Source organism: Peromyscus maniculatus, chromosome 16, assembly GCF_049852395.1.
Source record: "Peromyscus maniculatus bairdii isolate BWxNUB_F1_BW_parent chromosome 16, HU_Pman_BW_mat_3.1, whole genome shotgun sequence".
NCBI classification, from domain to species: Eukaryota; Metazoa; Chordata; class Mammalia; order Rodentia; family Cricetidae; genus Peromyscus; species Peromyscus maniculatus.
In genome coordinates, this window is record NC_134867.1 from 41,878,897 (window position 1) to 41,891,903 (window position 13,007).

Genomic DNA, 13,007 nt, shown 5'->3' on the forward strand with positions numbered 1-13,007 from the left:
TTCTGACCTTGTCGTAAAAATCATGGAAATAATCTAAAAACTGTAACTAAGAGACTGAAGAGATTTTGAGGCAAACATTTGAGAACAATACCAGTATTACTGATTGAGGACTATCTTATGGGATAACAGATTTTCCATTTAATAACCAATGTAGTATTTGCATTATCACTCCATTAACACTCTTTTAAGGGGCTGGAGAGATGGCTCAGCAGTTAAAAGCATTTCTGCTTTTCCAGAGGACCAGAGTTCAGTTCCCAGCACCCACGACCACCTGTGACTCTAGCTCCAGAGGGTCAGATGCTCTCTTCTTGCTTTCTTGAGCCTGCGCATGCACACACACAGCATATATTCACACAGGTACACAACACACACATATAATCATACACATACACAAAAAATAGTACAAACAAATCTTGATTACAAACAAACCATAATAGTCGATATGCCTCAAAGAAAGCCTGCAGGCACAGAGGAGGCTTTCTCTCCAAGGTATGGATCACATAGATCATATACAGTATTCAAAGCATGTTCAGTGACTTTTAGCAGATCACTGCAGCACCTTGACCTTTGTGTACATTACCACATGATCTCTAGAATTCTGAGTCTCTCTACAATCTAGTGGGTCAAGCTGTTTTTTTTTTTTTTTTTTTTTTTAGTTTTTCGAGACAGGGTTTCTCTGTGTAGCTTTGCGCCTTTTCTGGAACTCGCTTGGTAGCCCAGGCTGGCCTCGAACTCATAGAGATCCGCCTGGCTCTGCCTCCCGAGTGCTGGGATTAAAGGCGTGCGCCACCACCGCCCGGCCTGTTTTTTGTTTTTTAAATACTCAGCTTATTTCTTGTTCTATTTATAAATATCGTTAACACACTTTTCTATAGTCTAACCCTAGCCCAAATTTGGCTAACAGCAAGAGCTCAAAAGACAGACACAAAAGGTTGACAAAATTACAACATGGAAATCTAGTCCTGAAGATTTGTTCATTCTTTTTTCTCAAAGGTATAAATTGCTTATCTTCAAGGGACTTGATTTATCACTGGTTTTTTAAATATGTGCAGAGAACTGTATGATAGGGCCCACGATATTCAAGGGGAAAGGAAACACAGAATGGGGTTATGATTTTTGAAGTATATTTCCGAGCACCTGAGCTGGTCAGGGAAGATAAAGATTAAAATGTCAAATGAGATGTATACAGCACAGCAACCTGGGTAGCTCTCAGTTTTAGTTTCTTTTTCTGCAAGTATCCAAAGGGAGGGGTTTGCCTCCTCCTCCCTCCCTTGGCATGCAATCCCCACTCCTAGGCATGCTGGGAAAAAGGGAAAAGCCTGGGGTGTCAGAATCCCGGTGAAATTCCACAGAATATGAAATGCAGAAAACAGGGTCCTTTAACATCACCTGAGTTCTGTTTTGAACATCTTGATTTTAGTGTCTTTTTCAGTGTGGCAACAAAACCGGAACGACAGCCTCTGTGTCAAATTTGACTAAGACTAAAATTAGGTGTGAAGGTTGAACATGGAAAGGCCCAGCTTCTCTCCTTCCTCCTTTTCATCTTCTTGCAGTTTGAATGAAGAGAAGGCGGCTCACACAGCTAGAACCGCAACGGCCTGGGTGTCTGTGTGCTTTGAGCCAACTCTATTTCTGCGGGGAAGTATCCAGTTCTGAAGTCTCAGTTATGTAGAGGTGGCGGCAGCTGGTGTGGATGCCTGTCTGCAGGGTGTGCGGACGCTAACTCTGATGAACACGGCACCACGGCAGAACGCTTATTCCAGAAGTTAATTATCTCAATTTTCCTGTACTCTAGCCTAAAACTTCACCTTCGCCAATAATGAAAACCAAAACCAGGCCACAAGTAATGCCACCAAAACATTTTGAATTCTCTTAACCACTGTGAGAGAGGCATAACAGTGATGGAGTTAATAAAATTCTAAATGGACCATATTTACTCATTTTCTTTATCCGCCGTACTCCTGCTGATGCCTCCACTTAATTACATCATAATATTACATATATAATTACAACATAATCTTCAGTTTTTAGGCTGTCTTGACTGCACTCCTTAGTCCCCCAATTTTAAGTGGCTACCAAATCTTTCTGCATCTACCTCTATGTCATCTGTCCTTTAGTTCACTTATTTTTCTTGTCATCTACTCAATACCCCACCATGTACAATACACCGTGGTAAGCACAGCGCATACAGTGAGTAAGACAGACACACCTGCTGCCATTATAGTGAGGTTCAGACGAGAGGCAAGTGAGTCAACAATTTCATACTAAACGTGTAAGCCATTCTCCTGAAGAAGGTATAGGGAGTCCATGGAGACAAGTCTAATTTGGGTTCCCAGAGAAGACTTAGTAGGTTACTACTAGCTTAGTGGACTTATTAAGGCTCAAAAAACAAACAAACAAACAAACAAAACAAGCAGAAGAGTTCTTGTATTTCACACAATTTTTAAATTTGTATTTCATACTTTTTTTTTTGTTTTTCGAGACAGGGTTTCTCTGTGTAGCTTTGTGCCTTTCCTGGAACTCACTTGGTAGCCTAGGCTCACCTCGAACTCACAGAGATCCATCTGGCTCTGCCTCCCGATTGCTGGGATTAAAGGCGTGCACCACCACTGCCCGGCTCATACATTTTTTTTCTTATTAAACACAACTATTGAGAAGGTTTTATATTAAACTGCAGAGTTAGACACTCTGCCATGCTCCATTGGTACTTACAGGATGTGTATGTGTGTGTGGGATGTGTGAATCTGTGACATGAAAACATAAGCACAAACTATCTATTCTCTAGCTGCGGAGATCCCTAAGTTGGTAAAGTGCTTGTTGGACCAGCACGAGAAACTGAATCCGATCTCCAGAGCGGGTGTCAAAGCTGGGCGCAGAGACACATATCTATAGTCCCAGAGCTGCGGAGGCGGAAGCAGGTGGATCCCTGGAGCTCACTTGCTGGCCAGCCAATCTGTCAGTGAGCTCTGGGTTCAATAAGAGACCCTGCCTCAAAAAATAAGGTGGAGAGGAATAAAGGAGGACACCTGGTGTCAATCTCTGGCACACACACATCTCCATCTATCTGTCTGTCTGCCCATCCATCCATCCATCCATCCATCCATCCATCCATCCATCCATCTGCCTGCCTACCTCCCTATCATCTATCTTAGCTATCATTTAGGCCTTTTAAAGGATTACTTTCCTTTTACATACAGTGTATTGAGGACTAAAAAGGTCCATCATTTTACCACTAAAAAAGTCCGACTAGTTGCTGAGTGGTGGAGGTGCCTTTAATCCCAGCACTTGGAGGGCAGAGCCAGGCGGATCTCTGTAAGTTCGAGGCCAGCCTGATCTACAGAGTGAGTTCCAGGACAACCAGGACTATTCAGAGAAACCCTGTCTGGAAAAACAAAACTAGCGGTTGTGCCAAAGCGTACAGTGTTATCCCTGTTGCTCCAGGCTCTGCCTGCCAGAATCCTGGCTAGGAAATCATGCAGATGGCCCTTCTCTCAGCACTTCCTTGGCTGTCTCTCTAGAACGGTGGTCCCCAACCTTCCTAACACTGTGACTCTTTAATACCATTCCCCATGTTGTGGTGACCCCCAACCATAAAATTATTTCCGTTGCTATTTCGTAACTGTAACTTTGCTACGTTATGAATTGTAATGCAAGTATCTGTGTTTTCTAATGATCTTAGGCAACTCCTGTGAAAGGGTCGTTTGACCCCCAAAGGGGTTGTGACCCACAGGCTGAAAGCTGTTTCTCTAGACTTCTCAATACAGCCACAGTACCTTGATTCACAGCTTAGTTAATTAAAGATCGCACTATAGGCCAGGCAGTGATGGTGCACGCCTTCAATCCCAGCACTCGGGAGGCTGAGGCAGGTGGATCTCTGTGAGATCGAGGCCAGCCTGGGCTACAGAGTGAGTTCTAGGAAAGACACAAAGCTATACAGAGAAATCCTGTCTTGAAAAACCAAAAAGAAAAAAGAAAAAAAGATCACACTATAGGAAGAGGATATTGTAAAACCAAGTTAAAACAGTCTTTCTTCTGTAGTCATGGACTAAGAACCCTATTTATACATTCAACAAGTTTATGTCAGTTGTTTCTTGCACAAGACAAAATCCCCTATCTATGGCAGTTTCATGTGAGGGAGACAGACAAGAAATACTTAAGCATACACATTACCAACATAATCAGGTGTAGACAAGCGCAATTAACTGCAATGCTCTGACAGCTTTTCTGAGAAGAGGACTCCATGAGATTATGCTGAAGGAAGTGAGGTATCTGAGCTATGACCTGGAAGATGGAAGAGAGCAGAACGGAGCTTCAGAGAAGACCACCACATCAAATCTTCCCAGGAGCCCTGTGCTGTCGATGGAAGTCTTCCTGTGTCCCGCAGCCATCTGGTCCCAAATAAACACAGAGGCTTGTATTAATTACAAGCTTTTGGTCTATGGCCCAGGCTTATTACTAACTAGCTCACTCATCTTAAATTAACCCATTTCTATTAATCTATGTATTGCCACGTGTCTTGTGCCTTTAACCTGTGTTTACCTGTGTTCCATTACATCCTTTTTTAAAATTTTTATTTTATTTGCATTGATGCTTTGCCCCCATGTATGTTTATGTGAGGGTGCCAGATCTTGGAGTTACAGACAGTTGTTAGCTGTCATGTGGGTGCTGGGAATTGAACCTGGGTCCTCTGGAAGAGCAGCCAGTGCTCTTAACTGCTGAGCCATCTCTCCAACCCCTCCATTACATCTCGTTCCCCTGGCCTCTCAGCATCTTCGACTCCACCTTCCTTCTCCCTGTATCTCTCTTGGATTTCCCATCTGGCTATAACTTGTCTTGCCATAGGCCAAAACAGCTTCTTTGTTAACCAATGGTAGCAACACATATTCACAGCATACAGAGAGACCATCCCACAGTATTGTGCCCACACACCTTTTTCTTTCTATTGAAAATAGATTTTTTTCATACAATATATTCTAATATGGCTTCTCCTCCAACTCCTCCAAGGTCCTCACCACTTTCCTTCCCAGCCGAATCCACACCCTTTCTGTCTCAAGCATCTAAATAATAATAAAATAAAATGAGATAAAATGAAAACAAACAGGAGAAGACAAACACAAGAAAAAAGAGCCAACGAAAAAGCATGAGAAACACAGACACACACACACACACACACACACACACACACACACACACACGTTCATATAGTCAGGAATCCCATAAAAACAAAACCGGAAGCCATAATATATACACAAAGGGCTTGTAAGGTCAAAAAAAAAGCAGCCCTGACAAAATTGGGAAACAGAACCTCCAGAGATTCCATTGAGTTCGTTTTGTGTTGGCCATCTACTGCTGGGCATGGCCATGCCCTCACATCTTCACCCGCTAATGCCTTCTTCACAACCGGGTGTCTCTCTAAAGACAACTTGGTCGTCTGTGTGCACCCTGGCTCCTGCAGGCTGGCTGTGCCTGGGACAGAACCCTCGGGTCTGTCTCTCTGGTTGGTGGGTCTGCGTCCAGTGAGCTTTCCACCCCTAGACCGAGGGATCCGCACGCCGGAGCGCGGCTCACTGCACCGTCCAGGAACTCCCTGCATCCGTCTCGTTCGTGAACCGCAGAAGCCACTGAACGAGTCCCTAAATCCGAAAGGTTTTTCCTTTCCTGCCCTCTCGGGCCACCTGTTTGTCGTTCCAGGCCAAAGTCGTAACCCCCGAGTTCCAGGAAGGTCAGAAGGTCACCGGACAACTCCACCGACACTCTACCTGGCACGTCTCAGACACAGGCTGGCTGGCAGCACCCGCGCGCGCGGGACACCGGAGAGCTGCGCCCACCCCGACTCCGCCGGGCCCCGCCCCCGCCCCCGGCCCCGCCCCCGCCCCCGGCCCCGCCCCTGCTGCCCCCCAGAGGCGTCCGGATGACGTCACCCGGGCGGCGGGCCCTGCGCCGCGGGGCGTGACGTCACGGGGGCGGGCGGGGGGCCCCCGCCGTGAAGTCACCTGGTGGGCGGGGCCAGGCGCCAGCTCCACTGTCGTCACGGGCCGGGGGGGCGGGGCCGGAGCGTGTCAGCGCCGCCGAATCAAAACAAGCCCGAGACCCGCCTTTTCCCTCAGGGCTCCCCGAGCGTCTCGCTTCGCCCGCTCGCCCGCTCCCGTTGCGCCCCGCGCGGCTGCGAGCCTCGGGTGGCCGCGCCGGCTCCAGGAAGGAAGCCGGCGGCGGCGGCGGCGGCGGGCGGGAGAGAGGGAGGGCGCGGCGACCGGGATGGCGCGGCGCGGGCCGCGCGGCGGGGCGGGCGCCTGAAGGGAGAGCGGCCGGCCCCGCGCTCTCCGGCAGCCGCCCCGGGGGCGCCGGCGGCGGCGGCGGCGGCGGCGGGGGCGGGCGGGTGGGGAAGCCCAGCCTTGGTGGGCGCGCCGGGTCCCTCGATCGGACCGGGGAGATGCCCAACCCCAAGAACAGCAAAGGCGGCCGCAAAAACAAGCGCGCCAACAGCAGCGGCGACGAGCAGGAAAATGGAGCCGGGGCCTTGGCGGCGGCGGCGGCGGCGGGTGCGACCGGCGCGGCGGCCGGAGGGGCCCTGGCGGCGGCGGCGGCGGCGGCGGCGGGCTGCGGGGCGGTGTCACCCGGCGCGGGAGGCAGCCCCGGCGGCGCGGCGGGCCCCGGAGGTGCGGGCGCGGGCGCCGCCAACGCCAGCGTCGCTGCGGGGGCTGCAGCCGCGGGAGACGCCAAGAACGGTAAGACGACAGCGGCGGCGGGGCGAGCGCCAACTTCCTCCCCGACGGGCGGGCGCGGTGGCGGGGGCCCTGGGTGGCGGCGCGGGCGGGCGGGCGGGCGGCGCGTGGACAATGCTAGTCGGGAAGTGCTCGCCCCGCCCCTCCGCCCCGCCGCGGCTGGCCCTTCGCGGTCCCCACGCGGAGGCGCGCCGTGGACGGGGGCCGGGGACCCCCGCCCCGCCGGGCTTCGGGGTTCAAGAGGGGGTTGGTGCCTTGCTCCCCGCGGTGTCAGCGCTGGCGGAGTCTCCCTCTCCCCCCCCTCCGCCCCCCGGAGTGTCCCGGGCTAGTAGTGCGAGCCAGCGAACGAGCGGGCGAGGAAAGGTGACCAAGTTAGGGTGATCGGAGTGAAAAAACTTCCTGCTCACCCCTGACCCACCCGCCTTTGCCTCCAAAGAGGAAAAAAAAGGCTCCGTTCCCAACCGATCGAGGCCCTGTCGCCTTGGCGGCCACAGGTGGAGGAGAGGCCAGAGATCTTGACTGCAAGAAGTGGGCGCTCTCTCGATTGCTCACTGTCTGTCTGTCTGTCTGTGCCTCGTGTGTGTGTGTGTGTGTGTGTGTGTGTGTGTGTGTGTGTGTGTGTGTGTGATATGAGGGGAGTGAGTGTTCTTCTGATTCTCCGTCTCGCTTGAGGAAGGAAGAGAATCTGAACTTGGCTTCCGTTCCCAGCCTGGAGTTTAAAAAAAAATAAATAAAAAAGAAAGTCCCCCGTATAATAGTTTCACATTTGCTTTCCGAAAGAAGCCTGATAGTATTTGGAGCGCCTGAGTGATCCTTTCGGGGATGTAGGGAGGCATGTGGGCGATAGCTGAGATGTGGCAGGATTTTCCGATGCGGAGACAACCCGTTTTCGTGACGCGGTGTTTGACATGTATTCGGACAGTTTTGAAACTTCTTCCTGTCAGGCAGGGAAGAGAGTGGATATTTTCGTGGGAGTAGGTGAGAATAGTTGCAATAGCTACCTCTGTCCCTGAAGACGGTTTTCAGTTGCTGAAGCCATGCTCTGTACAGATGCTCTCCCTTTTAACAGGGTGCAGCACTTAGAAGAACTCCGCAGGGCTTGCAGGGCTTCCACGGGCGACTACAGGCTGTTGGAAGCAGTCCCCCCCCTCCCCCAGTGGCTGTGCCCCTACAGTTTGGAAGTAGGGAGTTTTATTTGTTTATTACCAGTCGCAGACTTCCCTGTTTGTTCATGTTTGATAATACTCTTGGCTCGCCTCTGCCTGTTCTTGCTTTTAACCCTGGCTCTAACCTTCTCTTGATATCAGTGTGGCCGAGAGGAAGGTATTTAGACTCGGGATACTCTCGACTCTGCCTTAACCATGTCGAGCTCTGATAGCTGGAGAAAGGCCAGTCTTTCTGACCCTCAGTTTCCTCCTGTACAAACTTGATGGGGTCCCTTAGAGGTTATTGTGCAGGACGCTTAGAGTGACCCTTTACTATCAAGTTCCTGGTCCGCGTTATTTTAAAGGCTTATTATGTAAAGGTCAGTAAAGCTCATTGCAATGAATAGGTGATTGATGGATAATAGCTATTAGTTATTCATTTAGAACTATTAATCATTTGTAGTGTTAACAGTACTGCATATTAAATAGGGACTTGCCGGTGGTTACAAGTTAGGGCGTCCTTGGTTCTCACGAAGCCTTCCTTCCTGTACTGGTTTACCACACTCTGAAAGACTTAAGTGTTTTAAAGTGATTGAGGAAGCTTTTATTTGGCAGGTGGTACCTCTAGCTTGAAAACATAAAGCTCCTGTTATTCTTTTGAAGTAGTAAACTGGTAAATTTAGCAATACTGTGTATACCTGTGTAGAGCTATGTGTTTCTGATTAGAACCTTATTTTATTAGATGGAAAAAGGAAGAAATGGGGCCCCACATTGCCATAACCAGAATCTCAGAAGCTGCAGATTGAAGAGCAGTGAGCTGAGTTTTATGGCTCACATTGTTGGTTCTAATATGGGTGATGTCTTGGTGAGTAGTTCACCTTAAGTGGAAGGACCATCTCCATGCTTCTGAAGACAGTATTATTAATGTGGGTTCTGAGGCCTGCACAAAATGAATAAAGAAATTACAAATGCTTTTGAACTTTTATATATAGATAGATTATATATATTTGACCAGTTAAATATATATGTATATATATGTGTATGTATATATATATATGACCAGTTAAAACTAGTAGTTGTTTCAAATTATAGAGTGGTTTTATGTTTTGTAGATACAGGGCATATATATATATATATATATATATATATATATATATATATATACATACACACACACACTATACATAGTATGTACACGCATGTGTGTATATGTATATATATGTATACATATATGCATATATATAGTGTGTAGGTGTGGGAGAGAGGTGATATTTGTGAATATCTATAGGAAGGGGAAAGTAGACATGTGTGAACTATTAAGAATCAAAAAAGCCTTACTTTTTTCTTTTTTCTTTTTAACTCAAATAGCATACCTGTCCAGGTCAGAAAACAACTTTCTGGAGTTGATTCTCTTCTTCCATCATGTAGATTTTGGGTATTGAACTCAAGTTGTAAGGCTTACTGGTAATGCTCTTACCCACTGAGCCATCTCATCAGCTCAAGACTTGATTATTTTTAAATTTTAAAATTACATTAGTTGGACCACTTTAGTATTTCTAAGTATATTTCAAGTTTTCACTTGTGATACTAGATTTTATTATTATAAAAATTTCAAAGCAATTATTAAACACTTGCAGTCTTTTTGTTGTTGAGATAAAGTCTTAGCTATATAGCTCTCAGGCTCACCTGAGCATGTTTCATGTCTATTAAAATTTTAAATGGTTTGTTCTGATCAAGCCAGTTTTTAATATATTTGTATGTAAACTTAATGACCAGTTAAAACTAGTAGTTGTTTTGCCGGGCGTGGTGGCGCACGCCTTTAATCCCAGCACTCGGGAGGCAGAGCCAGGCGGATCTTTGTGAGTTCGAGGCCAGCCTGGGCTACCAAGTGAGCTCCAGGAAAGGCGCAAAGCTACACAGAGAAACCCTGTCTCGAAAAAACCAAAAAAAAAAAAAAAAAAAAAAAAAACTAGTAGTTGTTTCAAATTTATAGAGTGGTTTTATGTCCTGTTGGCGTAGGGCATTGTAGTTACCAGAGCAGGGTAATATTAGCTCTTAACTGTCCATTATAAGTATAAAACTCCTCACTCTATGGAGAAGATGTTAGCCAGGGGAAGCTTGGGGGAAACTATAGTATGGCTGAGTCGAGGCAATTGAACTGGTCGCTGTTATGCATTTGACGAAGAATGCAAAGGATATTGTGCCCCTACTTTTTAGGTGTGAATTTATGAAGCCTTTTGCAAGGATTGGGGGAAACAAACTAATGTGAGGAAGTGCCATCGTCTTCCCACATAATAAACATCTGTGTGCACATACTGGAACATTATGATTGTAGGTGGACAACATTTGTCATTATTTTTAGAATCTAGTAATCGGGCAGTAGATTACAACTGGTTTCATTCTGAAATTCTGACTCCATCAGGCCTCTGCTTTTTTTTTTTTTCTTCAGCTTTAAAAATATTTGAAACCTTAGCCGGGCGGTGGTGGCGCATGCCTTTAATCCCAGCACTCGGGAGGCAGAGCCAGGCGGATCTCTGTGAGTTCGAGGCCAGCCTGGGCTACCAAGTGAGCTCCAGGAAAGGCGCAAAGCTACACAGAGAAACCCTGTCTCGAAAAACCAAAAAAAAAAAAAAAAATATTTGAAACCTTGATCATAGTATATCCAGTTTTCAGTGGGCCTGAGTTATACTTTTATAAATTCCGGTTTCATAGCTGAACAAGGTTCACCACACGATTCATCCTGAATGCAACCTTTGAGCTAACTCTACCTTAAGTCACTTTACAGGTCGGTGTAGATGGAGTTAGTGTTTGCCTTGCATTTTAGGACCCATTTTAAATTAGTTCCTCAGATTTCCTTGAGCAAGTTATTTAAGTTCTCTAACCCTAGTTTCTGCATATGTAAAATGAGATTATAGTCCCTACCATAAATACGAAGCAAGATAGCTAGTAAGAGAGTGTATTAGGACAGTTCCAAGGAGTTTATAGTGTTAGTTATTTGTCTTAGATCCTGGAAAATAATCTCTGGAAAGAGATTTATGGGCAGGAGGTTTTGTGGAGTGCTCTTCATTAGTGGGAGATGGCAGGAGGCAGGATTGGGCAGCGGGGAGAGTTGACCTGTGTTGGAGGCACACCAGAGATAGGGTGGCTTTTCGGTGTATTTAAGTTTATTAAGCTGTGAGGACAGGGGTCTCTCTCTCTCTCTCTCTCTCTCTCTCTCTCTCTCTCTCTCTCTCTCTCTCTCTCTCTCTCTCCTATTGTTGGTCATTTGGATTTGGTTTTCTCCTCAGGATGGTAGACCTGGAGGTGGCCTCTCTGCTGGAGAACGTATGTGGAGAGGAACTTGTTTCCTTGGCAGTTTTCAGGTTCTTCCCTTAGACTACCAGTGCTGTCACAAAGGGTAGTGTAACATAAATAAACATGTCTCACAACTGCTAAATAGGTTTCGTGGGCCACACTGGGGATAACCAGTATAGCTTTATTTTGATGGGAATATAGGTTCTGAATCATGCATCAGTTTTTTTTGAGTACCACCTATTTTCTATGAACAGGGTTTGTATTGTGCTTTATTTTTTGATCAGTAAATGTGTTGCCCCTTTTAGACATTTGTTTTATTCGAACATTTTTAAGTTCCCTGGATAAATTAGAAGGAAAATAAGGAGTATTGGCCCTTTTTTTTTCCTTTTCTTTTTTCCCCCACCACCTGTTTTTTTTTTGTTGTTGTTGTTGTTTTTGTTTTTTGAGACAGTCTTGCTTTGTAGCCCAGGCTTTGCTCAGTTGTGATTTCCTTGCTTCTGCCTCCTGAGTTCCCGAGTGCTTGGGTAACAGGCGTGGTCACAGCACCTGGCTGGACATGGTCTTTTGAAGTTCGCATGGAGAATTCCAGCCAGCGGAGCTACATAAGAATCTGCCTCCAAACCATCAACCAAACCAAAGCCTAGGAGACAAAACTGCCAGTTATCTTGTAGCTTAGTCTTCTTAGGAATTTCCTTCAAGCTTTTAGCTGTGCACAGTTAATTTAAGTAGTTCAGTTAAAGATTGTGAAGGTAACTCAAGGATAAGAGAGGGAGAAAATCTGGCCTGAGGATTATGGTGAGCACATCCCATACATTCTGAAGAGATTTATTTAAAATAGTGGTTCTCAACTTTCCTAATGCTATGGCCCTTTATGTGGTCCTCATGTTGTGGTGAGCTCCAACCATAAAATTTTTTTATTGTTACTTCATAATTGTTATGAATTGTAATATGAATATCTTATATGCAGAATATCTGATATGCGATCCCTGTGAAGGGTCATTTGAGATTGAGAACCCCTGAATTAGAATCTGGAGATGTAGTTCAGCGGTAGAGCACCTGGGGGAGGGAAGGGGAGGAAGAAAGAAAGGAGAGCCGGAGAGATAGCTTAGTAGTGAAGTTGTTCTTGCAGAGGATCTGTCTTTGGTTTCAGCACCCAGATGATGGCCCACAACTGTCTGTAACTCCAGTTCTAGAGCATCTGACACCCTCTTCTGGTCTCTGTGGGCACTGTATACATGTGGTACACAGACAAAGAAAGATGCCAGCAAAATACCCATATACATAAACCAAAGATACATAAATCTAAAAAATTTTAAGAAAGAAAATAGTTGTGATATTCCAAATCTTTTCACATTTCTAGTCAAACATATAATCCCACCACTGAGAAATCACTAATGTTAGTATTTTGACATACCTTTCAAGCTTAATTTTTTTTTTCATATAGACTTTTTCCCCTAGGAAGAGCTATTTAAGTTTTCTCTTAAAGATCTTTCAAAAAACATTTTAATCCCATATTTGAATTATAAAAAATAACACTAAAATTAGAAGAACTAAGAAGATTAATGCAGAAATTAAACACATGAAGAAGAATAACACAATAATAAAAGACTCAGGTTTATAAATTCATTTAAAAATAAGTCTTTGTTTAGCTGTAATCCTCTCCCCAAGATTTGATCATAATTCTTTCATTATTTTTAATTTAAATTTTATTTTATATAATATGTATATAATATATATGTATACACACACACACACACACACACACACACACACACACACACACACATATATATGTGTGTGTGTTTTGTTTGCATGTGTGTTTGTATACCACTTGCATGCCTGGTGC

At 45.8% G+C, this 13,007-nt stretch overlaps 1 protein-coding gene and 1 long non-coding RNA gene across 2 annotated transcripts in view; one reads left to right on the top strand and one right to left on the bottom strand.

The window, feature by feature from the left end:
• Positions 1-1,107: 1,107 nt before the first annotated feature.
• On the bottom strand, positions 1,108-5,839 carry LOC143268893 (uncharacterized). Its single transcript, XR_013045072.1, has 2 exons — positions 4,171-5,839; positions 1,108-1,879 (listed from the first exon to the last, which is right to left on the bottom strand). It is a non-coding gene; the product is annotated as an uncharacterized LOC143268893 (long non-coding RNA).
• A 518-nt stretch (positions 5,840-6,357) lies between these two features.
• Heca (hdc homolog, cell cycle regulator) overlaps positions 6,358-13,007 on the top strand; it is a 45,014-nt gene continuing 38,364 nt past the window's right edge. Inside the window, exon 1 of the mRNA XM_076552707.1 lies at positions 6,358-6,725. Coding sequence (XP_076408822.1) covers positions 6,431-6,725 — 295 coding nt within the window. The 5' untranslated portion in view covers positions 6,358-6,430. The remainder of the gene's footprint in view (positions 6,726-13,007) is intronic.